Source organism: Wallemia ichthyophaga (assembly GCF_000400465.1).
Source record: "Wallemia ichthyophaga EXF-994 unplaced genomic scaffold scaffold8, whole genome shotgun sequence".
Taxonomy (NCBI): Eukaryota; Fungi; Basidiomycota; class Wallemiomycetes; order Wallemiales; family Wallemiaceae; genus Wallemia; species Wallemia ichthyophaga.
Window position 1 is genome coordinate 240,137 of NW_008806281.1, and position 25,566 is coordinate 265,702.

General features: G+C 44.6%; 13 protein-coding genes across 13 annotated transcripts; 8 read left to right on the top strand and 5 right to left on the bottom strand.

Moving 5' to 3' along the window:
- Window positions 1-49: 49 nt before the first annotated feature.
- J056_004507 (Protein ZDS1) lies at window positions 50-5,703 on the top strand (the record flags this gene model as incomplete). Its single annotated transcript, XM_009269702.1, has 6 exons — window positions 50-59; window positions 110-246; window positions 299-550; window positions 597-3,301; window positions 3,350-5,345; window positions 5,398-5,703. The coding sequence occupies 6 exons, from the start codon at window positions 50-52 to the stop codon at window positions 5,701-5,703; spliced, it is 5,406 nt and encodes a 1,801-aa protein (XP_009267977.1).
- A 2,550-nt stretch (window positions 5,704-8,253) lies between these two features.
- J056_004508 (uncharacterized protein) lies at window positions 8,254-8,749 on the top strand (the record flags this gene model as incomplete). The annotated part of the gene is made up of 5 exons (XM_009269703.1): window positions 8,254-8,325; window positions 8,374-8,557; window positions 8,607-8,612; window positions 8,668-8,676; window positions 8,724-8,749. The coding sequence occupies 5 exons, from the start codon at window positions 8,254-8,256 to the stop codon at window positions 8,747-8,749; spliced, it is 297 nt and encodes a 98-aa protein (XP_009267978.1).
- Window positions 8,750-8,869: 120 nt separating this feature from the next.
- On the top strand, window positions 8,870-10,220 carry J056_004509 (uncharacterized protein; the record flags this gene model as incomplete). Its single annotated transcript, XM_009269704.1, has 3 exons — window positions 8,870-9,006; window positions 9,056-10,145; window positions 10,200-10,220. The coding sequence occupies 3 exons, from the start codon at window positions 8,870-8,872 to the stop codon at window positions 10,218-10,220; spliced, it is 1,248 nt and encodes a 415-aa protein (XP_009267979.1).
- A 175-nt stretch (window positions 10,221-10,395) lies between these two features.
- J056_004510 (ATP-dependent RNA helicase DBP5) lies at window positions 10,396-11,869 on the bottom strand (the record flags this gene model as incomplete). The annotated part of the gene is made up of 2 exons (XM_009269705.1): window positions 10,396-11,545; window positions 11,598-11,869. 2 exons carry the CDS (start codon window positions 11,867-11,869, stop codon window positions 10,396-10,398), a joined length of 1,422 nt encoding a protein of 473 aa, XP_009267980.1.
- A 60-nt stretch (window positions 11,870-11,929) lies between these two features.
- J056_004511 (Protein arginine N-methyltransferase 8) lies at window positions 11,930-13,325 on the top strand (the record flags this gene model as incomplete). Its single annotated transcript, XM_009269706.1, has 9 exons — window positions 11,930-11,973; window positions 12,030-12,066; window positions 12,116-12,271; window positions 12,319-12,382; window positions 12,438-12,525; window positions 12,575-12,714; window positions 12,764-12,879; window positions 12,923-13,001; window positions 13,048-13,325. The coding sequence occupies 9 exons, from the start codon at window positions 11,930-11,932 to the stop codon at window positions 13,323-13,325; spliced, it is 1,002 nt and encodes a 333-aa protein (XP_009267981.1).
- Window positions 13,326-13,572: 247 nt separating this feature from the next.
- Window positions 13,573-16,378, bottom strand: J056_004512 (Chromatin structure-remodeling complex subunit snf21; the record flags this gene model as incomplete). The annotated part of the gene is made up of 8 exons (XM_009269707.1): window positions 13,573-13,866; window positions 13,927-14,142; window positions 14,189-14,422; window positions 14,748-14,950; window positions 14,974-15,197; window positions 15,491-15,646; window positions 16,214-16,242; window positions 16,289-16,378. 8 exons carry the CDS (start codon window positions 16,376-16,378, stop codon window positions 13,573-13,575), a joined length of 1,446 nt encoding a protein of 481 aa, XP_009267982.1.
- Window positions 16,379-16,746: 368 nt separating this feature from the next.
- Window positions 16,747-17,547, top strand: J056_004513 (40S ribosomal protein S2; the record flags this gene model as incomplete). The annotated part of the gene is made up of 2 exons (XM_009269708.1): window positions 16,747-16,759; window positions 16,808-17,547. The coding sequence occupies 2 exons, from the start codon at window positions 16,747-16,749 to the stop codon at window positions 17,545-17,547; spliced, it is 753 nt and encodes a 250-aa protein (XP_009267983.1).
- A 96-nt stretch (window positions 17,548-17,643) lies between these two features.
- Window positions 17,644-19,092, top strand: J056_004514 (Peroxisomal adenine nucleotide transporter 1; the record flags this gene model as incomplete). The annotated part of the gene is made up of 9 exons (XM_009269709.1): window positions 17,644-17,707; window positions 17,753-17,995; window positions 18,042-18,055; window positions 18,106-18,188; window positions 18,249-18,436; window positions 18,499-18,638; window positions 18,687-18,701; window positions 18,757-18,912; window positions 18,970-19,092. 9 exons carry the CDS (start codon window positions 17,644-17,646, stop codon window positions 19,090-19,092), a joined length of 1,026 nt encoding a protein of 341 aa, XP_009267984.1.
- Window positions 19,093-19,186: 94 nt separating this feature from the next.
- J056_004515 (Metallophosphoesterase domain-containing protein 1) lies at window positions 19,187-20,180 on the bottom strand (the record flags this gene model as incomplete). Its single annotated transcript, XM_009269710.1, has 5 exons — window positions 19,187-19,466; window positions 19,516-19,549; window positions 19,605-19,623; window positions 19,669-20,037; window positions 20,082-20,180. 5 exons carry the CDS (start codon window positions 20,178-20,180, stop codon window positions 19,187-19,189), a joined length of 801 nt encoding a protein of 266 aa, XP_009267985.1.
- A 71-nt stretch (window positions 20,181-20,251) lies between these two features.
- Window positions 20,252-21,156, top strand: J056_004516 (Proteasome subunit alpha type-3; the record flags this gene model as incomplete). The annotated part of the gene is made up of 4 exons (XM_009269711.1): window positions 20,252-20,320; window positions 20,376-20,410; window positions 20,454-20,577; window positions 20,632-21,156. The coding sequence occupies 4 exons, from the start codon at window positions 20,252-20,254 to the stop codon at window positions 21,154-21,156; spliced, it is 753 nt and encodes a 250-aa protein (XP_009267986.1).
- Window positions 21,157-21,230: 74 nt separating this feature from the next.
- J056_004517 (Peptide methionine sulfoxide reductase B5) lies at window positions 21,231-21,933 on the bottom strand (the record flags this gene model as incomplete). The annotated part of the gene is made up of 7 exons (XM_009269712.1): window positions 21,231-21,258; window positions 21,312-21,504; window positions 21,551-21,570; window positions 21,620-21,692; window positions 21,747-21,789; window positions 21,837-21,868; window positions 21,921-21,933. The coding sequence occupies 7 exons, from the start codon at window positions 21,931-21,933 to the stop codon at window positions 21,231-21,233; spliced, it is 402 nt and encodes a 133-aa protein (XP_009267987.1).
- A 206-nt stretch (window positions 21,934-22,139) lies between these two features.
- J056_004518 (uncharacterized protein) lies at window positions 22,140-22,770 on the top strand (the record flags this gene model as incomplete). The annotated part of the gene is made up of 2 exons (XM_009269713.1): window positions 22,140-22,707; window positions 22,760-22,770. 2 exons carry the CDS (start codon window positions 22,140-22,142, stop codon window positions 22,768-22,770), a joined length of 579 nt encoding a protein of 192 aa, XP_009267988.1.
- Window positions 22,771-22,896: 126 nt separating this feature from the next.
- On the bottom strand, window positions 22,897-25,303 carry J056_004519 (uncharacterized protein; the record flags this gene model as incomplete). Its single annotated transcript, XM_009269714.1, has 4 exons — window positions 22,897-23,726; window positions 23,777-23,801; window positions 23,853-24,359; window positions 24,413-25,303. 4 exons carry the CDS (start codon window positions 25,301-25,303, stop codon window positions 22,897-22,899), a joined length of 2,253 nt encoding a protein of 750 aa, XP_009267989.1.
- Between the last annotated feature and the right edge of the window lie 263 nt (window positions 25,304-25,566).

The window sequence follows — 25,566 nt, forward strand, 5'->3', positions numbered from 1 at the left end:
TAGCCTTGCTACTAACGTCCAACACATTCCAGTGAAATTACTCAAAATAATGAATGATTGTGGGTAATTTAAAGTCTAGAGCACTAACCAATCTAACGCTCAATCTCAGCTGATGTAAATCATCAAGTTTCTATCCTGAAAGCTCTACGTAGACGATCACTATCGCAAGGCCAGCGTACTGCAATTGATCCTGATCTACCACCGACCAAACAAGAAATTCAAAATGATAAAGCTTTGAATCAATATGTGAGTCGTGTTTATCTTGATATTGAGTACCTCTCTTAGCCCCTTTTCCTAGTGGGTCCCTGCTTCTGCTCACCCAGAGACTACCACCCATCCAAATGAATTCAATCATTACGTTTCCAATCACTCTCCTACACCATCAAACTCAGGCTCTCTTAGCAGGATTAGATCCTCCAGCTCTCATGGCTCTTCACTCTCCCGTAGAAAGTCAAAGCTATCAAGACAATACACTCCAACTGAGGATGACGGCGTTGGCGATAATGATTTCATATCCCCATCCTCCTCCAAGCCAAGTTCTCTTAATTTGGTTCGTTTTCATCTCCTAATGACGCGTAAACACTTACACATTCCAGCTCCAATCTCTCACAGAAGAGACTTCAAATGAAATGTCTCAATCAAATGATGAGAATTATCATGTTAAAAATGATAATTATACTTCTAAACCCAAAAAACTCAAAAATGGCTCAAGAGTTGCGGTACCGTCATATCAAATTGATTCCGAAATTTTCTCATCGGACCATAGACCACCACCACGCCTCGACTTGTCCTTCAACCATAGCCTTCTTGATCATCCTATCAAGGATGATAGACCTCTATCCACTCTCACGAATGATATCTTTGACGCCTATGCTATGGGTAATGAACGTGGCTCATTCAGTTCTGTCTCTTCTGCTATTTCTTCAGAGAATACTCACCCTTTCGAACACGACTTACGACTTGACCAATCTCATTCTCACGATAGTTATACTCACGATAATCAGATTCACGACACTCAATTACACACCGAAGATGATGATGCCCAGACCATTCATGGCTCTCCAAATCAAAACAAGCAAGATACTCTCAAGATTGTCAATACCAATGTTTCACCTTCAAAGAGTTCTCTGAATACTCCAAACACTCTCAGGAACAACTCTATATCCTCCACTGAAGACACAAACGAGTCTAATGAATCCACATCAGAAGAGATATCAGAGTCAGTTGAAACGGGTGAAAGTTACGAAACGATATCCAGTGAACACGTTGACAATGCCTACATGGTAACAAAGTCTTTGAAAAACAGGGTTCAACCACCGACACCAATACCAAGCGAAATACCCCCACCAACTTCAAATCCAATGAAGATGTCGATGGATCTCTCAGTAGGCTCGCTTATACCGGAATTTCCCGCACAGACTAGACATACCAATATCAATAATATCAATACTAACATAAAAAAGATTGATAGTGTGAACAGCTTTCCAAATGTTGACCAAATGCTATTCGAACCTTCGAGACCTGCTCCTGAACCTCCAACTCCAATAATCTTTTCTGATCTTCCTTCTCGGAACAACCCATCTCCTACACCTTCAACTGGCTCGTCTACCTCAAAGAAGAAGGGATGGAATTGGCTCAAAGAGAAGGAAAGAGCTAGGAATGAACGTGCACTGAAAATGAAAGAACTCAAAGATGCCAAAGTTAGAGAAAAGCTTGAGTTAAAGGAGAAGGAGAAGCGTGAACGAGAAGAACGTCTAGCACGTGAGAAGGAGAAACGTCGTGAGATGGAAGAGAAAGAAAAGGCTAAAGCTAAATCTAAGAGTGACATGAAAGTGCGCGAGCGTGAAAAAAGAGATAAAGAGAAAAAGGAGCGTGAGTTGAAGAAGGAGAATGACTTAAAGGTCGCTCGCGAGGAAAAAGAGAAGAAGGAGCGTGAGGAGAAAGAGAAAAAAGACCGAGAAGAAAAAGAGCGGAAGGAGCGGGAACTTCAGAAGAAAGAGCGCGAAGAAAACGAAAAGAGGGAGCGTGAATCTGCCAAGAAGGAGCGTGAAGATCGTGAAAAGAACGAGCGCGAGGAGAAAGAAGCCAAAATGAAAGAAGAGCGCGAAGCCAAGGAAGCCAAACTCAAAAGCGATCGTGAGGAAAAGGAATCTAAAGCTAGAGAGGCGCGCGAGGCTGAGGAGAGTAAACTTCAACGCGATCGTCAAGAACAAGAAGCTCGAGAAGCCGAATCTGAAGCCAAAGCCAAGGCTGAAAGAGAGGATAGAGAAATCCAGATGAAAGCTGAGCGCGAGGAGATGGAACAACGAAAAATGAAGGAGCGCGAAGAAGAGCAAAGTAAGCTCAAAAAAGAACTGGAAGAGTTGGAGGAAAAGCTCAAGAAGGAGCAAGAAGAGAAGGAGGAAGAGGAGAGACTCATGAAGGAACGTTTAGAGCAAGAGGAGATTATAAAGAAGGAGCGTGAAGCTGAAGCCAAACTCAGACAAGAACTTGAAGAGCAAGAAAATGCTCTGAAGAGAGAGATCGAAGAGAGAGAACAGCGTGAGGAAGAACTTCACCGACAGCTTGAAGAAGAGGGGCAGCTCGAGAGAGAGCGTGAAGAAGAGCAGCTTCAAAAAGAACGTGAAGAGGCTGAACTCGAACTCCAAAGAGAGCGTGAGAAGGAGGAGCGTCTTAAAGAGCTTGCAGAAGCTGAGCTTGATAATCAGAGAGAGCTTGAAGAGAAGCAGCTTCAGAAAGAACTCGCTGATGCTGAGATCGAGCTCCAGAAAGCACGTGAGGAGGAAGAAGAAAATGCAAAAAAGGAGCGCGATGAGACCAAGAAAGTGGAGAGTGATAAACAGAAGAAAGAGTCCGAAAAGAAGCCCAAAGAGAAAAGACTTAAACCATCCTTCAAGCTTAAGAAATCTGATTCCGCAGCGTCATCTAAGTCAAGCAAAGAGGCAGCAAAGCAGGCAACCAAGGCCAAAGAGCAGGAGCGCGCTCGGGACAAGGAAGCGGCCAAGGAACGCAAAGAGGCAGCAAAGATTGCCGCAGCTCAGTCACGTGAAGCTGCTAAGAATACTCAATCATCTCATATAGGATTCGTTGGCACTTTGTTCGGATCAAAGAAGAAGAGCAGCAGCAGTCTGAAGTCTAATTCTACTAAATCCTCAACAAGTGATCAGCCAAAAGAGAAAAAGAAGAAAGACAAGGGTAAGAAGGAGAAGAAAGCCAATGATTCGGAACAAAAGCCTCAAGCACCGGCTAACATGTTTGACTATCGCTATCCTATCCAAATCGAACGTGCTATTTACAGATTGTGAGTCAGATATTAAATGTAAGGAAATGCTAACGAATAGCGCCTCAGGAGTCACCTCAAGCTCGCTAATCCACGCCGGTCACTTTACGAGCAAGTATTAATTAGCAACTTCATGTTCTGGTATTTATCAATAGTGAATCACCAGAATCAGAGGCAGGTTGAAGCTAGACACAGACAAGATGACCAGATTGAGGTGCACAGACAGGAGGAGTTTGTCGAGAATGCGGACCAAAACAGCTTTGTAAATTACGAAGCTTCGAGTGTGTTGACATCTTCACCTACACCTCAAAACTCGCCGACGCATCCATCCGTACCGGACTCACCTCCAACTCCAGCTTTGTCAGGCGAAATTCCCCTTCCTCACGAGGAGCATGGAGAGGAATCTGAAGAGAAACATCCTTTGGCTCTCAATGAAGGTAGCGAGGAAGATTTAACGGAGGAGACACTGTCATCACTTACGAGTGATATAATACAAGAAATAGAAATTGGTGAGCCAGTTTTACCTGCTCAAGCAACCATGAAGGGACCGGAACGAGCTACAACTACTGCAAAAGCACCATCGCCATCACCTTCTCCACCTGAGATTCTACCTGAAGATGTACAAGAAGTTATCGCACCACCTGAATCGGTGTCTTCAGGTTCACCTTCACCCCCGATGGCACTTGATTCACCTATTGAGCTGGAAGAGGCGCGTATGTCACCATTAGCATCGTTTGAAGATCAGATCCAAAGACCAAGTGATCCACCAGTCGAGCGTCAAGAAGAGATGCAAAAGGAGCAGAAGCAAAAGCAAAAGCAGAGGGAGTCAGTAATAGCTGAGCCTCCTGTATCTTTACCTGTAATGACACAACCAGCGCGTCCAGAGACACCTCCTCAGCAACCACCTTCACCAGTTACAATACCAGCATCACCAGCTCAGCCACACCATGCACCAGCTCAACCATCGCGACCACCATCAACTGCACGACAATTATTGAATATTGTGACACAGCAGCCTTCAAGATCACCATCACCGGGACCATCACCCTCATCTGTACCTGCACCCGTTTCATCACCTGTAGCCTCACCGGGACCATCACCACTTACGCAGAACAATCAACAGAGAAGCGCATCTCCAACACCAAAGAGAAACAGACTTACAAAGATGGTAAGCACAGGTAGCTTTAGAGGGGAGATTGGTATGAAGCAACCATCGTACGAAGATCCGTACAAAATGTTGGATAAGCCGAAGCAATCGCCGCATTCATTGACGTACTCTTCGCCAACGCAGTCGCAGTCACAGACAGTGATGCAACCATCTTCACCTAGACAGCAGTTTCCAGGAATGATACAGCAACCATCACCTAGACAGCAGTCTCCAGGTATAATACATCAACCATCTTCACCTAGACAGCAATCTCCAGGTATGTTGCAGTTACCATCACCAAGGCAGCAGTCTCCAGGTATGATGCATCAACCTGCAAGACAACAGTCGCCAGTAATGATGTACCAACATCCAAGACAACAGTCGCCAGTAATGATGCACCAACCTCCACGACAACAATCACCAGTTATGATGCATCAACCTCCAATACAACAATCATCATACATATTACAACAACCACCAAGACAACAAGGGTCACCGATAATGCGTACACCATCGCCTGCCCAAATGCAAGAATACCAACAAGCGCAATTCGAACAACAACAAGCACCTGGAGGATCACAAATGTACGGACCATCACCATCACCACCACCAGTGCCATCACATTCACCTAGTCCAATGCAACAAACGCAACAACAGAATCAAGGATTTGGGATGCATGGATGGGGAGTGTATCAACAGAATTCGCAGCATCATCAGCAATTAATGAAACAGCAGGCGTATATGCATCAACAGCAAGTACAACAACAGCAACAACAACAGGAGTTGCAGCAGCAAAGGTATATAAATGCGATGGCTATACAGGAAGTACGTCGTGGGTCGTGGTCGCCTGGGTCACAGATGCAACAACAACAACAGCAGTACCAACAACAACAACAGTACCAACAGCAGCATTATAGTGTGAGTGTGGAATTGGTGTGTAGTAGAAGAAAGCTAACTGAATTTGAAACAGCAGCAGCAGCCACCACCACCACAACAACCACAACATCAACATTACCAACAGCAACAACCACACCAAAACTCACAAGACTCACAGCAACGTTCACATAAATCCAAGTACTTACCATCGCGTTCAAGTTCAGCTTCAAATGTACCAACGCAGAATAATGTTGGACGTCGACCAAGTTTACCACATCTACAAACGTTGGGAGTAGATGAGAGAATAACGGCAAGTTCAGCACCTAGTTCACCGGCATCAACGGGGTTTGTAATTGAAGACGCCCCGACTTTACCAGCGATGACATATGAGAATTTGTAACTTTTTATCAAGGTGTCTTAATTTCATCATGGCATGAGTTGTGCTCGTTAGACGGTCATCAGATATGTTTTGATTGATAGATTAGAGCTACTACGATGATATAGCGCGCACGAATGGCGGTCGTACAGACACAGGTGTTGATTATCGCGTTGTGAGCGAAGTGGCTGAGTAAGTCCACAGTGGGCAGTAGCCATACGAGCGGAAGGCTTACAGATACGGCCGTTGCTATCGTGGATGCCCCTTCCGAAAATACCATTCGATGAGAATTTCGGTAAAATGATCTTCTCGTTGGCAGATCTGGCAATTGGAGTAAATGTAGATATAATTTCAGCTGAGACTGCGGGTGGCGGCAAAAGAGACCATCTATTTCACCTCCTGTAGAAACCCAACCCGGTCGTTATTTTCTTCTCCACTAGAGGCACACCGGAGTCCCTCATGGGCGTGCTTGTCATGTCTACTCTCGATTTGCTCCTGCACGAACAGTACACGCTCAGCTTATTATAAATGGCGCTTAGCGTGCATTAACAGAATACTCTTTCAACTAGGTACCTTCGATACTCGCTCATTTTTGGTCGAAGCGGATAGCCTCTTTTTCGGTCATCAGCGTGGTCGTCTTTGCAGCTGTGAATGTGTCCATGTAAGGAAATGGTTGTAGACCGGGTGGTCATACGAGGTATCAAACTCACACTCACGCTCCCTCTAGATACGGCATGGAAGTTGTGCAATCGACATATCTACACCACCACGTGGGGAGGAAGGGCCATCGATACATCTTCACGGTCTATTTGTACCCTACCTACCTCAGCTACGACGTGCCAACCAGACACACTCACTCTTCTCCAATTCTGTACTCTCGATCGTGCCGCAACTAATCCTATCGCATAGATTGGGTTTTTGTAGAGCAAAGCGATTCTCTCACTCGCCTGCTTTTCGCAGAATATGCGTTTTACACTTTAAATAGGGTGCGTTCATCGCAGGAGCAACGCATCAACGCATAATCACAAACCTCACTCCTAATAGTATTTCCTCTGGTACATCTAGCTCTTGCCTGTCGATCTGTCGTCTTTGAATCTCTTTACTAAGCAGAAATTGAGAATCACAGTATGTTGACTTGCTCCACTGGCTCATTGGCTGTCTATCGCATACGGGTTGGAGCTCGTCTGCCAGCGTCTGTTTAGACCCCTTTGGATGGCAAGTCTGCTCTTGTTTGCTAGCAACACTTATATACCTGCAACATTCATCGGAAACACACTCACACGCGCACACAAATACCAAATTCAAGCAAGCAAAATAATGTCTTACTATGCAGAATTCGATTGTTTGACAATGCTCATCTTTCAAAGATTGATGTTTACATTGAGTGTCTTGTTTTGTTGCGTTGTGTTCAATTCGATAGCTAGAAGTGTGAAGTGTGAAATACAAACTGTATAGAGGTTGTCCTGGAAAAAGCCTGATAAAGTTTAAATTGTCCATCTTGAGAGCCAACAGCATGTGCAGGAGTGTTGATATTGAAGAAGGTAATCACAACGCGTGAAGCTCCATCGGCACGTTCAGCGTTGTGGTTGCGGATTTCCCTCTGGTACCTTCTCTTGTGCTTTGTCAAATCATGATTCTGCGTAAAGTGCATCGCAGATATCGCATTTTTAAGGCTTCTCCGCTGGAAGAGTGTGATGAGGTTTTGGATGTTTGTTAGGCTTGCGAGGTTTTGGCTTTCTGAGCTGGAGTGGGGTAGGATGGTTCAACTCGACGTCTGGCTGGTGACGGTCCAAGCCTGTACCTGTATTATAATTGACGATTGGAGATGCGTCTCCAGTTCCCGATAATTGCCTTATACCGCGTTTTAATCCCTCCTGGTCGTAAAAAATGGGCCTAAACGTGGGATTATCGCACAGCACTGATTGAGATGCTTATACTCGTTGAGCTGCTTGAAATTAAAGTATTAATTATTGGAATTTTGGTGACTTAAATTAGAGAGAGAAGCGGGTGAATATCATAGCCAAGATACTCCATCGGATAATAAGTAAATCACATCGAAATTACTCTAGAGCTTAAAATATTAGCTCTGCGTTAGCCACAATGTTGAGGAATGCTTGAACTTCTTATGTTTGTCAGTTCAGTCAGGCCACAAAAATTTCCATCCAGGCTGCTGAGGGCGCACCGATATCCAACAAATATGCGTAATTAGGAATCCATAGGAATACATTGGTCAGCTACGAAGCTCAAAGTCCCTCAAGGCTGATGGCCAACGCTTTTTGTATTTAAGCCAGCCACAGGGTGGATCTAGATAATTAATTCATATAATATGCAATTTCATCATAGAAAGAAGCATGGAGCGCTCACAAATTGGTTCAGCAGGTATTTGAAAAGTCATTGGCTTTGCTGTACTGCACATATAAGTAGTCCTTGGCAGGTGAAAGGACAGAAGAATGGCAACAAGAGAATATTCCCGTGTTGTAGATTCGAATGCATTGTAAATTGTAACTAATATTTATGTGTTTTCACCGCGAGCAGAACCGGCACCAGAACGACCAGAACGACGACCACCATTAAATGTTCGCAACTCACGCACGTCAAGGATTAAAGAATTTAGTTCCACCAAAGATAGCAACACCAGGTGCAGTAGTGAGTTGTTAACACCGTTTACAACCTCAAACAACTCACAAATCCAAGTCTGGCTCTGAGGGCGGTGCTAGAATGAACTCCGTTATTGAGTTTTATAGCAAATTACCAAAAGGTAACGCAGCTCCAAAGTCTAGTGGTATCAAAGGCAAATACTTTGATGGCTCAAATTCATCACGTACTCCATTACTCGCAACGATTGGTGGATTATTCTTATTCGGATATACGCTTGATTGTGAGTTTTTATCTTTTTCTTATGATTATTTCTTACATTTGATAATCAGACAACCGTAAGTTGATTGGAATTCCTTTTGTCTTTCTCACTAACTCGTTCTTTCTCCCCAGTTCACCTCAGTGAGTTGGATTTTTATGATACACTCACACCAACTGACATACCCTAGAGCACCACAAGAACAACCACCATTAGATTCTTTTAATATCTTGTGCTTGATGAATGAATCCTTATCCTTACATGTCTTTACATGAGGCCACATGCTTCTGATTACCTTTACTTACCTTTGCTTACCCTTGCATCCACTCCATCATCATGTCCCAACTGTCCAGTGAATTTGAAATCGACGATGACCACCAAAGAATGTTGGACTTAGATGAAATTCAACGAAACAACGATGAATTCCTCGTGGCGTACCCATTCAACTTTATTAAATGGTCCAGATTATGGCAGTAAGTTGGTTTGGCTGCATATACCCTTTTCCTTATGTACAACACGTAGAGGCTCTTCAAGGATCATCACTACTGATTTGGAACAAGGCATTTATCCTTTCGGTAAAGGTAAAGGTAAACCTATTGAAGTCTTTATCGGTATGACGAAGAGGAATAGATTGGAAATTCTCATCCCTTACTCAATGATTTCTGAAAGGTTCAAAGACATAAAGCAAAATGATTTTGAAAACATTCACTTCTATCACTTTGTTTCTCCTGCACACTTTCAAACTTTAGAAGACTTCCTTGGTTTTGCTAATATTCAAGATAAGAAGAGCGGTATCTTTAAGATAAATAAACGCTATAAGCGCGATAGATCTAAATATCGCGTTACTCATAACGTCGTACTTGAGAAAAAGTACTTTGAAATGTCTAGGCGTTTCTATCGGCTTATTAAATTGGCAGATGATCAACTTAGAGGTAGTGTCATTGCTATGGATTGGATAACAAATCCCAACACAAATATCATTCAAGGTCTCAGCATATTCGTACTTGATAAAACTAAATCGAATCACTATCAGGATTGGGTTACGGTCACTGATACTTATACTGAAAACAAGGACGAAGTTGAAAGACGATATTTGAAGAGATACGTACAAGCTATCCTTGACACCAAGACTTCCGATCAAGATGAGTGTCGAATGATCATCGTTAAGAAGTCAATGCTACCCCAAGACATGGATAGGACAAAAGATGCGCTCAAGCAGTTTCTTCCTGATAATATTTTTGAGGGTATGCAAATGGACATTAGTAGTAGGGTTCATGATGAATTGAATGTTATAAGGCGAACAGTTGAACCTTTCAATATCTACGGTATAACGAGTCTCATACCACTTTATCACGCCCTATGCTCTGATGTCACCGGTGAAGAGCCTAGTTATAGACGCATGCTCGATGCTATTGGTATGCCCTTAGACGATCAAGAGATGGTTGATATTTTGGAGAATAACGCTGTGCATTTGCTCAATCTTGCAGATTGCTTACTCACATCTACTTTTATAGATTATCAGAAAATGATACAGTTCCCAGAAACCCACAAGGGTACTAGACCCGCAGAGGAGTCATCCGATGAAGACAGCGAAGATCAAGATGACGATGAGGTGAGTGTGTTTATTTATTTATAAATAAATAACTCATTGCTGACACACATGCAGAAGATGGAAAATTATCTCTAGACAGAAATTCACGCTGGTTTCATGTTTACGTTATGCATTCAGTCGAGAAGGCTTTCAAAATTAAATTATGTAATTGATTTGGATAGATCAAGGTGTATAAATATCACAAATAGTCATACAAACCAGTGGAACATTAATAAGATGGCGCATAGGGTATTTACAAACAGCAGCAAAATTAATCTTTAAGCTCCTTCTTCATGATAGCCTCCATAGCATCAAAGTCTGAAGTATCCACCTTGATTATTTCCTTCTTAAGGGTTTCCTCAATAGAATTCATAACTTTCCAGGATTCCTTATCATGAATGAAATTGACAGCAAGTCCCTTCCTACCGAATCTACCAGTTCTACCAATTCTATGTAAATATGTCTCGCTATCAGGTTTTCCTGACGCAGTCTTTGGCATATCGTAATTAATCACCATGTTTACTTGACTAATATCGATACCTCTAGCAATAACGTTTGTGGTGATGAGAACTTTAGTTTTACCATCTCTGAAAGAATCAATGGTTAGATCTCTCTCGCTAGATTCCTGTTTACCGTGGAGTGAGACAACGGTGTGTCCTTCAGCAGTCATACGATGAGCGATTTCGTCAGCTGTATCTCTACGATGAACGAAAATGATGGACTGTCCGACAGTCATGAGCTCGTATAATTCGACCAAGACTTTAAATTTATGTTCCAAGTTATCACAATCCATGTAGAATTGCTTTATTCCTTCTACAGAGAGTTCTTCTTGTTTAAGTCTGATTTCATTAGCTGCAGGTGCGAATTTAGCAGCAAAATTTCTAACGATATCGGGGAATGTAGCGGAGAAGAGAAGAATTTGAGGTTTGGAAGTGATGAGGTTTTTAGCTTTAATGGATTGGTCACCCATAGAATGTTGGTCTAACATGTTATCAGCCTCATCCAAGACAAAAACCTTGACTTCTTTTGCGTTTATTTGACCTTTACGTACAGCGTCAACGAGGGCGCCTGGGGTTGCCACAATAACTTGAGCGTCTACTTTAGACCCTTTAGGGATAGCATCCTTTATAGCGAAAGCAGTTTTTACGTTTGTGAATTGACCCATTTGTTGAATAACCGACATTGTTTGTCTGGCGAGTTCTCTAGAAGGGGAGAGAACAACAGCTTGGGGATTTGAGGAATCATAATTTATACGTGATAGGATAGCTAAAGCGAAGGCAGCAGTTTTCCCCGTACCTGATTGAGATTGTGCAATCATGTTGCGAGGTGGATTTTGGAGGAGGAGTGGAAGGGCTCTTTCTTGAATTTTGGATGGTTTTTGAAATTTCATGGCGTAGATACCTTTTAAGAGGTTTTCGTGGCTGTAAGTGTGTGTTTAAGGGGGAGTTGTGCTAGCTCAACAGACACACTCACAGTCCGAGCTCTTCGAAAGTGCTAGCAGAGTATAAGGGAGAATTTGGATCAGCTTGTTGATCAGCGAGAGTGACGGAGACTTCTAGTTCTTGTTTTGGTTGCTGTGGTTGCTGTGGTTGGTCTCCTTGTTCCGCCTTCTCTCCTTGATCCGCCTGCTCCGCCTTCTCGGTAGACAAACCACCAATTCTATCTGCTAGGCTTGTAACGTTATCCTGCTGCTCAGGGTTGTTATTAGATTCAGTTATCCAGCCTTGCTCGTCGTCTTGTGGCATGATGGTTTAAGTGAAGAAGCTCCTTCTGCCCAAACGACCAAGTTCTTCTCTTTTTTTAAAATGGCAGAGCAAGTCAAATTGGATGAAATGACAAGCAAGGATTAGTGAGTAACAGAGTGTTTAGGTGTATTAACCAGCAGCTGACCCGAGGTACCCCCAGTTACGCAGATTCTTATAGCCACTTTGGTATTCATGAGGTTGATATTCCTATTGATATTCTAATCGCCTTGCTTAAATATTCTCCAGGAAATGCTTAAAGATACCGTTAGAACTATGAGCTACAGAAACGCAATCTTTAGCAACAGCGAAGCTTTTAAAGATAAAGTTGTTTTAGATGTCGGTGCAGGTACTGGTATCTTATCAATGTTCGCTGCAAAAGCTGGTGCACGTAAAGTGTACGCTGTGAGTTAATTTCTCTAGTTTAGAATCTCGTTCAAACCATTTCACAGATTGATATGTCTCAAATTGCAGACCAAGCAAAAGTTATCACTCAAGCTAACGGATTCCAAGGAAGTTAGTTGTCTTATCGTAACAACCCTCTTCCTTCTCACTTACGCGCAATTTACAGCGATTGAAGTTATAAAGGATAAATTAGAAAACGTTAATTTACCAGAAAAGGTTGACATTATCATATCTGAGTGGATGGGTTACTTCTTGTTGGTTTTGAGATATATTCAAGGTACTTATGATTCACATTCACTCCAGGTTATACGAATCTATGCTCGATACTGTCCTTGACGCTAGAGACAAGTTCTTGAAACCAGGTGGTTTAATTCTTCCTGACAAAGTCACCCTCTACATGGCTGCGATTGAAGATGCTGAATACAAAGATGAGAAGATTGGTTGTGAGTTGGTATCGTAGTTAAGTATTGAGTACTGATTTGATTACACAAGTCTGGGATGATGTCTACGGATTCGATTATAGCTGTATCAAGGATATTGCGTTACGTGAACCTCTAGTCGATTGTGTCGATTTGAAGAACGTAGTCACGAATCCAACTCCAATCAAGGTGGGAATGTGTATCATTTACATGCACTCAGCTGATAAAACAGGAAATCGACATAAACACTGTACAAAAGGGAGATTTACAATTCCAAGCATCGTGGAAGCTTGAATCAACACGTGATGATTGTGAGAGGGTTGAGGTTGGCTTAAAGGACAAGCTAACTTGCAATAGATATACACGCCTTCTTGGGTTGGTTTGATTGCTCATTCCCTACACCAAATGGTAGACCAGTTAGATTCTCAACAGGACCTCATGCCAAGTACACACATTGGAAGCAAACAGTGTTTTATACAAAGAACACTATAAGCGTATATGAAGGACAAGAGATTCAAGGGAATATAAGCGTCAAGCCAAATGAAAGAAATCCAAGAGATTTAGATATCGTGATACATTACGAGACAGAGGAGGAAAATAAGCAGATTGAAACCGTTGAATTTAAGATGTCCTAAGTTAATTTGATATAGATGATTTGTGTGATAAATTGCAAAACTTCACCAAAGAAGGAGCGACCAGTTGAGAGGATTAAAGGAATGTATATCATATAGTCAATGTAGTTAGAATATCCACAAATAAGACATGTAAATAAAAATAAGTTCAAATTTTATTAAAAATTTGATCAAGCATTTTTGAGAAGCGGAGTCCCTTCGTATTTGTGATACATCTGATACAATTGCTCTTGCTCCTCTTGCTCATATACTACTTGCTGTTTCTGCTGCTAACGAAACGCTTGTTGTTGATTGCTCTAGGATTTGCGATAAATGTGCCTGGATCAACGCCTCCATATCCAGTTGGTGCCTGACACAGTGCATGCTGCATACCAGCATTAGGCGCTCGTCCCTGATTCTGCCTATGACGCACGTCAATCATATACTGAGGCTGTGGTTGTGGTTTTGTCTCCATCTGAGCTTGTGGTTGAAGATGTGGCTGCGCTGCTTGTTGCTGTTGGATTGGCACTGTATTCTGCACCGCAGCACCCAACACCTGTGCTGCCTATACTGGCTACAATGCCTCAGCTCGCATCTCCGATCCAGGCACGCCTGTATTGTAAACCTTCTCATTCCACGCCTGACCCAGTCCCGCTTGCAAAGCATCCGAATTTTCTACAACCCATGATCCTGGTTCGTTGTATGTATTAGCAATAGCACACATCAAGTGGAAGTCACTCAAACACTCCCTTGCATTCTGGTATGACTTCCTATTGATCTTGGGCTTGATTGTGTTTAGTGCCACTGGGTTCTTGATCAGCAGTGCATAGTCAGGGTACAGCTTGTCACTTTGTTAGCCTTTTCTGATTTGATCAAACACCACTTACCTTCTTCGATGGCACTTCACGGAAAATATCACTCCTTGGTCTACCATTCTCGTTCGTCAACGTCCAAACCACTTCGAAGAATGGCAAAAGGACCTTCTCCAGACGTTCCTTAGTCTCCCCATCAACACCGGCCTTCTTCTTCTTGTTCGTGGGTTCAGTCTCTTCAACATCGACATTTGGATTACCATCAGTGAATGGTATTGCGCTTGCGCTAGCCCATTGGAAGATTTGAGACTGGTGTGGAAGTTTTAGTTGAAGATCTGCTATGTTTGCTACCAGTGTTCAACTCGGGTGATTCGACAGGCGGAGCTATTTGCGGCTGCTGTTGCTGCTGTTGAGCCATATTGCGCTTATGTCTAGATGCTTCTTCGATAGTGGTACCATCATTTTCAAGCGCATTCTCCCATTGCTCTTCAGTCAGACCATCGTCGTACACAACACCAGCACGCGCTCTTCAACCGCCCTCCAAAGCCTCCTGATCAGCCTCAATAATAGGATTCTATTTGATCGTCGTTCTGTAGATTTCTGGTAACTCTCCGTCTGTAATCAATCTTCCAACATTATCAACAGGTAAACCCTTCATTTGATTGGACAGCTTGTCATTCTCTGCTCTCTCCCTGTCCATTCTATTGAAGACATCTATTTCACTTTCCCCTCTAGCGAGCTGCTCGTTGATTTCATTATCATTCATAACACCAGCTTCATCCTCTTCTTCAGCTTCTTGTTCGAGGAAAGATCTCAGGAAATCCTCACGCTCTTCAGCTGTCGATTTATTGTCAATTTACCTGCTTGGATAACCTTGCCGTCTATTTCCAACTTATACTGTGCACGTGCAAGAATCTGATTTTTGACTGAACGCTCAGTGATTAATCTCAATATTCCAACTTCCTTCTTCTGCCCAAATCTATGAGCATGGTCTTGAGCTTGAAGATCAACGTGTGGATTCCAGTCTGAGTCGAAGATAATAACCGTGTCTGCTGATTGAAGGTTGAGACCCAAACCACTAGTCCTTGTAGTCGAGTGAGATCTGAGTTTATCAAAGAGAACTATATGTCATGTGGAACATAATAAATAGTAATTCATTTGAAGTCTTTTAGTAAGCCGATTGTGCTCATATTGATTTGGATCATCATGATCATCATCTTTCAATACTTGCTCATCCTTCTTGACATTAATAGGCAGTGTCTCATGGAGCGGCTGCGTTATGTGCAATTGTCCGCAATTATCATCTTGACATCCTTCATAGTGACTCTAATTGCCATCGTTTGTGATCTTTCTCGCGAGGGAGTTTGCGATACTGACTCTAACAGTTCCCAAATAGCTCTAGCGCCGTATGCTGGGGAGTATCCAGACTCCGCCAAATGATCGATACTCTCATACCTCACATTCAAACGCATCTGCTTCTCCCCTAGCATCTTATTGACTTCAATGATACGCAATTTAGCATGTCTGATAGACCTGTGGTTGAGTTTGTTGAAAAACAACGTATGATCAAGTCGATTGAGAAACTTCGGAGGCTACACTCTCTCAACTCGTTCTAATACCTCTTTGGTAGCTTCCTCGGTAACATTCTCATCTGGACTCTCGGTTCTGAGATGCTCTCAAGAGCTGAGATTAGAAGTGGCTATAATGATTGTTGCCTAAATTTAGGCTTGACCTTGGCTGTCTGTCAAGGTGTCATCCAGCATTTAGCTGCTTTAGCGGCGACAGTCTTGCGGCGATCGTGTTGGAGTTGAAGATTGTCAAGGCTTTTCTTAAAAGCCGCCGCACCTTCGATGCTCGTGTTGAAGCAGGCCGAACCATCGTAGTGAGCTTTCGCCTTCTCTATTTCCTCGTTGCAAAGAGCCGATGACATCTGCCACATGTCAGACATTGCAATCGAATGACGTGACGTCCTTGACGCGTGTTGAGGAAGTTGAGACGCAAATCCATAAGCATTAAAGCTTCGCCTTGGAGATATATTTTACTGATGCCAAGGGTGTGGCATCCTCCTTGCGCTGGTTGGGATTGACGAGAAATCCTCACTCGTTCTTAATGGCAGTTTCTGTCTTCTCCTTGTATTTTTAGTGCGTTTTTGGTCCTTTTGCTGATCTCAGCTACGTCTTCGGCGTAAAACAGCTTCTTATTCTCCTTTTCACGCTCCCTGTTCATCATAGCGAGCATTTCTTCGAATTGAGCTTTTGAAGTCATTCGTTATAGTGAGCTTAGACAACAAACTGGATTTCCTGCACAATTAACTTTTATTATCTAATTACTTATGGCTGCGCCCTGGTCGCCATCCGACCCATTTCTCCTCGGTAGCTCCATTTCTTCCCAGAAGTCGAACAAAGGCGTAAACCCGTGTAAAATTGTTGAATATCTACATAATGCATTCATACATGTTTTTCTTCTTGACAAGATATGAACATTTCGTTAAAAAATTTCACCACGCCCATCATAAAATCTGCGCTCGCTCATTTTTTTTCCTCGGTCGATTTTATTTTTCACCCATCCCGAAATTCATCTCAGGATTTCGCTGAATTCAACTTAGGTTTTTCGTTCTTGACCAAGTTTTCAAAATGGCTGACCGTGGTAAGTACAAGGGAATTTATAGGCGCCAACACAGCTCACATATTATAGGCAGAGGATTCGGTAGAGGCAGAGGTCGTGGACCACGCCGTGGCAGACAAACCAAAGACGAGAGCAAGGAGTGGGTTCCAGTAACCAAGCTTGGCCGTCTTGTGAAGGCAGGCAAGGTCAAGTCAATGGAGGAGATCTACTTGTTCTCAATTCCTGTCAAGGAGTACCAAATTGTCGACTTCTTCTTGCCAAAGCTCAAGGATGAAGTTATGAAGATTTCTCCAGTTCAGAAGCAAACTAGAGCTGGTCAACGTACACGCTTCAAGGCTTTCGTTGCAATTGGTGACTCTGATGGCCACGTTGGTCTCGGTGTCAAGTGCGCAAAGGAAGTTGCAACCGCTATCCGTGGTGCAATGATCGCAGCAAAGCTTGCGACTATTCCAGTCAGACGTGGCTACTGGGGTAACGCTCTTGCTGAACCACACACAGTCCCTTGCAAGGTTTCTGGTAAGTGTGGTTCCGTCATGGCTAGGTTGGTTCCTGCTCCAAGAGGTACCGGTATCGTCGCTGCTCCTGCTTCAAAGAGGATGTTGCAATTAGCTGGTATTCAAGACTGTTACACTCAAACCAAGGGTAACACTTCAACCATGGGTAACTTTATCAAGGCCACCTTCCAAGCTATCTCTGGTACTTACGCTTTCCTCACTCCAAACCTCTGGCGTGATATTGCTCCACCACAGCATCCATTTGAAGAGCACTCAGCTCACCTTCAACTCGCACAAAAGCGTTCAGCTTACTAAGTCTAAGTGCTTATCTTTTGTAAGAGTTTGATTGTTCTTGAAATTTGTACGATTAGATTTGGTTGTGCTTGATTTGGGAGTGTACTTCATACCATCATGTCTGATCAACTTACACCGCTAGCTATAGCATTCTCTGGTGCATTAGGCGCTGTTGTTAGCAGTTAGTTGAGATTTCTTGTCGATGATAGCTTCTAATTGTTCAAAGACGGCATTGTTTACCCACTTGACACACTCAAAACACGCATACAAGCTAAAGACGCTAGCGACGAAACTGAAGACAGCGAAAGCAGCGATAACACCAAATATCAAGTCACAGACATTTCAAATGATCTAGCACACATCCCTAAGAATACTCTTATCAACGGTATCATAAAGCTGTTCAAACAAGAAGGCATAGCAGCTGCGTATGGTGGTTTTGGTGCAAGTATGCTCAACACATTCTCACAGCGTGGGTTTCATTGGCTGTTTATGTATTATTCTCATGAAACCCCCAGAATTCGCATACTTTGTACGCACACCGCTTATTGAACTCCACCTTCTAACCGGTCGCTACAAAAGTATTGGTATGGCGCAGTGAGAACGGCGTGGATCAAGTCATCCAAAAACAACGGCAATCTATCCACAGTTGTTGAGTTACTCATGTGAGTTGAGTGTGTTTGTTTGGTATGATGATGTCATGACTCACACACATACACACTCAGCGGTGCAATAGCCGGCGATCTCGCACAGGTATTCACTATACCTGTCAATGTCATAGCCACAAGACAGCAGATCGGCGTGCAAGACGGCAACACCAACGCTACCTTCTTCTCCGTAGCTAAGCAGATAATCACAGACGACGGTCTTACTGGGCTGTGGAGGGGCTTACAGCCATCGCTGGTTCTTTCAGGTGGGATCCTTTCTTGTTATGCGAGCTCATTCTTACGTTTTTTACGCTTTTCTCGCTCTCAGTCAATCCCGCTATCACTTACGGCGCTTACGAGAAACTTAAAACTGCCGCTCTGTCGAGACATCTCAGCCGCAGCGACGGGAGGATGAGTCCATGGGCCAATTTTTTCCTCGGGGCTATGTCCAAGACAGCAGCGACTATCGTGGGTAGAGGTTGTTTGTGCTGAACTGGTCTGATGATACACATACAGGTCACATACCCTTATGTTAGTCTGCATTTGCGCTGATATACATATGTCACTGTCTCTAACAAGCACCCAGATCATGGCGAAAGTTAGAGTCATGGCTGGTACCCCGGTTACTTGGCGTAGCTCAAGAACCATTGAGCAGGACAAGAAGGAGTTGAAGAAGAATACAGGCGCACTTAAGCTCCTCATGCACATTTACAAGAAGAGGGGTATTGCTGGGTGGTACCAGGTGGGTCACTCTAGCAGCTCACTAGCACACTTTCTAATACTTGTCTCTTTCCTGCAGGGCATGCACGCTCAAATTGTCAAGGCCGTTCTCCAACAAGCTCTCTTGTTCGTCTTGAGAGACATATTTGAAAAGTACACCCTTTTCGGCGTGCTTATCTTGCGCTCTCTCCGTTCAGCTTGATGGGGTGGTGGGTTGTGTAGTATGAAATATGTGGTATTTGGCTTGTAGCTGTTGTCTTTGATACATGTATGTATCTAAATATGAGTGGATTCTTTTACAGATTGACAATATCAACAATCACAGCATGCAGATTGTAATCCTTATCCTTATCATTCACATAATGACCACCGACTGGACTGTTAGCTGCATTGACATGAATAGTGTAGTCACCGTTGTCGTAATGAACGACTTGAAATCCTCTGCTTTCGTGTATATGTCCAAAGACATGTAGTTTTGGTCTCAGACGCGGCAGTGCGTCTGTCAATTCGATGCAGCCGACGTGTAAATTGGATTGGGTTTTATCGAGGATGTTTCGAGGAGGACCGTGGGTGATTCTGAGAAGGTGTTAGCTGAGAGTGCAGGAGTATGTGCTCTCCACTCAACAAAACATCGGTAGGTTCAAAGCTGCTGACTGTTTCTAATATTGTGTTAGTTTTGGGTGGATTGAGTGGAATCAAGCTATCACAACCCACGTAATGCTTTCATAGCTGTCTGCAACGAGGTTATTTTCAAGCAATATGAGTGAGACACACTTACATGCTTCGTTGGTCGACGGGAGGGGTATAGAGGAGAACCAAGAATCTTCCATGTCTTTCTATCTATGCCTATTTCTCTGGTGTTATTTTGGAGGTAGTAAACACCATTAGTGACACCTTGAATTCCACATAGGAAGTGTATAGCGTCGGGGTCGCTGTGAGATAGATTCCAACTGCCATTTGTATATGGATATCCCTCTCTCAGTAACATTATATCGTGATTTCCAGCTATAATGACTTTTGAAGGGCAGGAAGATGATGCAAGCCAATTTGCAGTTACTCCATATTCAATGTTGGACAGAGTAGACAAATCACCTGCGTGTATGAGAATTTCACCGTATGGAATATCGAATGTACGATTGTGAGTGTCCTGTGTGTGTTTAGGAGGGCTATTTGATAGTGCTGGCTACGCACAGATATCAGAATGAAACGCGTTGAGTTTGGCAATTTATTTGGAGGTGCAGCAAGATCATATTCAAAGTAGATGGCGAATTCATCTTGAACCAGATTCATGTACACGTCTATAGCCTCTGTGAATAGCCACCTCCCTGCCTCTCAACCACCAAATATAAATATTATTTAAAATGTCTAGTATCGGCACTGGATATGATTTATCTGCATCCACGTATTCCCCAGATGGCAGAATATTCCAAGTCGGTCGCCTCTTACGCCAGAAACAGCACACGCTGACGTTTGCATGCATTTTAGATTGAATACGCAAACAAGGCTGTGGAGAATGCTGGGTGGGTATAGATTGGCTTATGTACGCTATCTCACTCCTTCCAGCACTGTAATTGGGATTAGAACTAAAGACGGCGTCATCCTCGCTGCACAGAAGCTGTTAGATTCCAAATTGCTCGTTTCTGGCACAGCCAAGCGTATACTGACTGCTGATATGCATATCGGTATGGTAAGTGTGGTTTCCTGTTCACGATTCCCTCTTCTCAACTCGCTCCACTCCCAGGCCTCTGCCGGTTTGCGTGCGGATGGAAAGCACCTTCAGACAAGGGCGAGAGAGGAGTGCAAGAACTACCGCGACAACTACATGTCGCCTATCCCCCTCAAACACCTCTCTGACAGACTCGGCTCGTATCTCAACGCGTACACGCTGTACTCCTCCGTGAGGCCATTCGGGATATCCACAGTCATCTCGTCGTGCGACAAGAACGGTCCACAGCTCTACGCTATTGAGCCATCTGGTCTCTACTGGGGATACCAAGCTACTGCTATCGGTAAAGGCAAGCAACTCGCTCAGACGGAACTCGAGAAACTTAATTTCGACGAGCTGTCAATGCGTCAGGCTGTGTTTGAAGCAGCTAGAATTATTCACCTCGTTCATGACCCTACTAAGGACAAGGGATTCGAGTTGGAGATTAGCTGGATCGGTAAAGACTCGCAGTATAAACACGTTCACGTGCCTGCGCAACTGTATGACGAGGCTAACGAGTTGGGTAAGACACAGGCTGAGTCTGGACGTATGCAGGAGTGAGTTGGTGTATGCAGTATGCAGTTAAGTGTTAAGTGTATTTGATAAAGATGAGCATGATTAGCGCATTACAAGAACTACTTGTTCTCTGGAGTGAATTTCAAGCTGTGCTCGGTGTTAGGAGTGTTAAATAACTAAGCCAACCTATTTAAACCCACCTAACGGAATTGACACAGTGACGGTCATTCACCTTGTCACCAGCTAGATTCTTATATCCCTCGCCTTCAAAGATGTGTCCAAGATGACCGTCGCAGTTGGAGCATGTTATTTCGATCCTCTTCATCCCGAATGAGTTATCGACGTGACGGTTGATTTTCCCGGGGAGGGCTGTGAAATAAGCAGGCCAGCCGCCTAAAGGGGTGTGAGTGTGATAACCGGTGTGATTACGAATGCTTACAATGGCTAACCATTTTGTGGCTATTGTTTGGTTAAATTTTCATAGGTGGTGTCTCAAAGAAAAACGCACTCAGATGTATAAAGTGGAGTGTCGCAACCAGCGCAATTGTACACGCCTTTGTCGAAATGCTCGTCGTATTCACCTAAGTCGGTGTGTCAACTATGACGTTATTCACCGCCACAGTGGCAAACCTCACCAGTGCCTGCCATTTCGGTGCCCTTTTGACGTAGAATGCGGAACTGGAGGGCGTTAGAGGTTTGTGTGGGGGATGATATATGAATTGTACCTGCTCTGGAGAAAGCTTTGCTTGCCATTCAGCTGTGTATCCAGTGAGTTGTGTTTAGACTGTAGAATGCAAAAGAATGCCCACCTTCTGAAATCATCTTGTGTTTTGCTGCTTGGGTGGTGCTTGTGATTCTTCTTGCTAAAGTAGGTCTAGCTGCTAGTGCTCTACGTAGTAGCATTATAAGAAAGAGTAGACATGGCAATATAAATCAGTCTATGTATATTGTATATGTGGATTGTATCGATTGAAAGCATCCTCGACATTCTCAGCATCCTTAACGCCCTCAACACCCTCACAACCCAAATGCCATCTTCCATACTCCTCCTCAATCCGAATTCCAGCGAACAAGTCACAGAAGGGCTGCGCAGTCTAGTGGGAAACTGCAGCGATGACGAGTGCAGTATAACGACCCAATCGGCACCGCCCGAGGCACCAAGGAGCATCTACGACACCGCCAGTGGCGTAAAGAGTGCCATGGAATGTTACAAGCGCAACTACACGCAATACGACGGTGTAATAGTAGGATGCTATTCGAACCATCCCCTCATACCAATGCTCCGCGAGCGGTACAAGTACAAGCAGATCATCGGTGTCTTAGAGGCTTCTATCACCGCAGCTCTGCTATCTCCCGCGAGGAAATTCGGCTTTGTCACTACCTCCCCGCACTGGATCGACGAGTTCGGTAGAGCTGTAGGTGAGACCCTCGGCATTGGCGCCAACGCGTCAGATCGCTACGTTGGAACCACCTGCAGTGATTTCGATGTCGTAGAATTGCGTACTGCTAAAGAAAGCACCGTCAATGCTAAACTTATTCATTGCGCTCAGGATCTCGTACAGCGTGGCGCAAACACTGTTGTTCTCGCTTGCGCAGGTATGGCTGGGAAAAGTGTGTACGTTCAACACCAACTGCGTCAACTCAATAGCCAGCGCGTAGATGTTATCGATGGGGTGCAAGTGGCCGTTGACCAGATGAAAATGTTGGTTAAAATGTTGTGATGAGATGATTATGCCAAATGTCTCAAATATCTCAAATGTCTCAAATGTAATACATTACAACTGCTCACTGTACACTAAATAAGGCACCACTTGGTCTACTCACCCAACGATAGGTGAGCAATGACTGCGGAGTTTCATCGACGACAACCTGCGAAGACTCGCGATCCTCCTCATCTTTATCCTCCTCCTTCTTTCCTCGACGTTTAGAAGCGGTTTTGGTGAGCAATCTGTTGATAGTCTCCACCTTCTCATTCTCTAGACGCTGATCAGATTGGTGTTTACGCCTGCGCAGCAACTCAGCCTTTTTCAACGCCTGTTCTTCTTCTGTGAGCGTAGTCTTATGCTGTCTGCCTATATCAAGTGACATGAGCTCTGGTGTGTCGCTGGTGCCGTCGTCATTGGGTTGTTTGAGTGCAGCACGCTGTCTCGCAGTGAGACGTTGTTCATCTTTATCATTGTCTTTCCGCGTGTCTGCGTCATCGAGGTCATCCAACTCATCTTGATCGAGGTCATCCTCACCTTCACCCTCACCCTCACCACTGCTTATCTCGTCAATTTCCTCCTCACGCGATTTTTCGCGCGGTTTCTGCTGAGTTGCACGGGCGGAAGTGCGGGCAGAAGAGCGTGCACCGCGTGGTCTAGCAGCAGCACTCGAGTTGGATTTCTTATTAGTGGAACCAGGTGGGCGACCTCTGCGAGCCTTTGGCTTGGAGGTTTGAGACGGTGTGTCGTCGTCGTCGTTGTCGTCGTTGTCGTCATCCTCGTCGTCGTCGTTGTGTATATCGTCGTCATCGTCGACCATGTCCACATCATCTTGAGAATAATCCTCCATGTTATCGTGTCCATCCTCCGAGGCTAACTCGTCTACCTCATCATCCTCACTCTCGACGATGGCTTGTAATAAATTTAATTTAATTTCCAGTTAAAATCCAACTAAGACGCACTCTTTGGCATTTTATTTTTATTTATCTTTATTTATTTTACCTGTTGGCTGTTGGATTCAAACCTCCCAAGCGTCACCTCCTCCCAGATTTCTCTGCAGTTGACGACTGATCCGAGTCTTGAACAAAGAAGAAAAGCCCCCGAAAGCTTCCGATTGAGGCTGTAAGTTTCCTTAGGCGGTGGTGTAAGACGATGTTGGAGCATGATCGGTATCTGTGCCTTGACGCGTTCCGTGATGGTTTGATTCAAGAAGCTGTAAGGTTCTGCCTGTCTGAACGGCTCACCCAGAGCCAACATGGATGCGATATGTGCGTTGATCATTTCCTCGCTCTCGTCGCCCGTCAGATATCCCAACTGCAGCGAAGTCCTCACGCACTCCTCTCTATCGCCATTCCCTGCTGCCAGTAACAAACGTCCAAACGCACCGACGAAATCCTCCGTATACGCTCTTGACGCGCCGAAGTCGATAAGGTTAATCCTTCCACACTCCCCATCCCACAGGAAGTTACTCCAGTTAGGATCTGTCTGCATCAGTCTGAATTGGAATATTTCGCTAATGCAAAGGCGCATAATGGCTGATCCAATCTGTGTGGCGGGTGAGCAGTGTACACAGCACACTCGCTATACCTTTCACCCACCTTGTCTTTCGTTGGCTGGTCGTATGTGTACGCCCTCGACAGCGACTCTCCCGGCATGAATTGTGTGGTGAGTATGTTGGGTGTGCACAAGTCTTTTACCACCACGGGGCAGCTGAAGACGGGGTCATTATGCAGATACTCCCCAAACCGCTCTCCACATTCAGCTTCGCGGAGGTAGTCGCATTCATCAGCCAGCTCAGTGCGCATCTGACGAATAGTGTTATCGAGGAACAATCCACGCGGGAGGATGCCGCTGGCCGCGACGAGCAGTTTAAGGTTGTTCAGATCCGAGCTAATGCTCTCTTTAACGCCTGGGAACTGGATTTTGAGGGCGACGTGCATGCGTGGGTGTGTGGGGTGGTGTGCGCTGAGTGTCGCCGTGTGCACCTGCCCAATACTCGCAGCAGCCACAGGCACCTTGTCGAAATGCTCGAAATGGCTGATCCAGTCAGCACCGTACTCGGCGGCGAGCACTCTCTCTAGCTGCCAGTTGGGCATGTAGTCGGCCTTATTCTGTAGCCGCGTCAACGCCGTTTCTATCTCGGGTGGCAGCAGGTGGCTGTCCTGGATCGAGAGGAATTGTCCGAGTTTGAGGGCTGCGCCGCGCATTACTGACAGCTTGGCCACTAGTCGGTCGACGTTGGCTGGGGAGAGCAAGGCGGAATGTTGGGTATTGCCGCCGCGGAGTACTTGACTCGCTGTGCCGTACGTAAGCCCCGCTGCTAAGCCTCCGTAGTGGAATAGCCTGCCTAAGCGCGAAGACGGTACCTTTGTGTAGCGTGGAGAGTGTGAGGGTGGTTGAGAGGGTGGCACTGCGAGAGGCTGTGTGGGTGTATGCGATATCCCCGATGTCTCGTGTATGCCGTGCGGCTGTAAAGTAGTTTGAGACATTGTGGTGGATGGCTGTGAGTCTGGTTGTTTGGGAGAATGAGTTCTTGAGAGTGATTGGCTGGGATTGCTAGAATGATTTCGATCCATGTGTGCATTCTGTGTGTCACTGCCACTGCCACCACCACCACCACCACCACCACCACTATCGCGTGCGTAAGCATATAAATCCTCCAAAGACTCAAATTGCTGTGTATTTCGTGGCAAAGGGGTATAAATCCGCTTCAAAGAGTTCAAAATTTTAAAATAATTGGAAAGCATGTCGT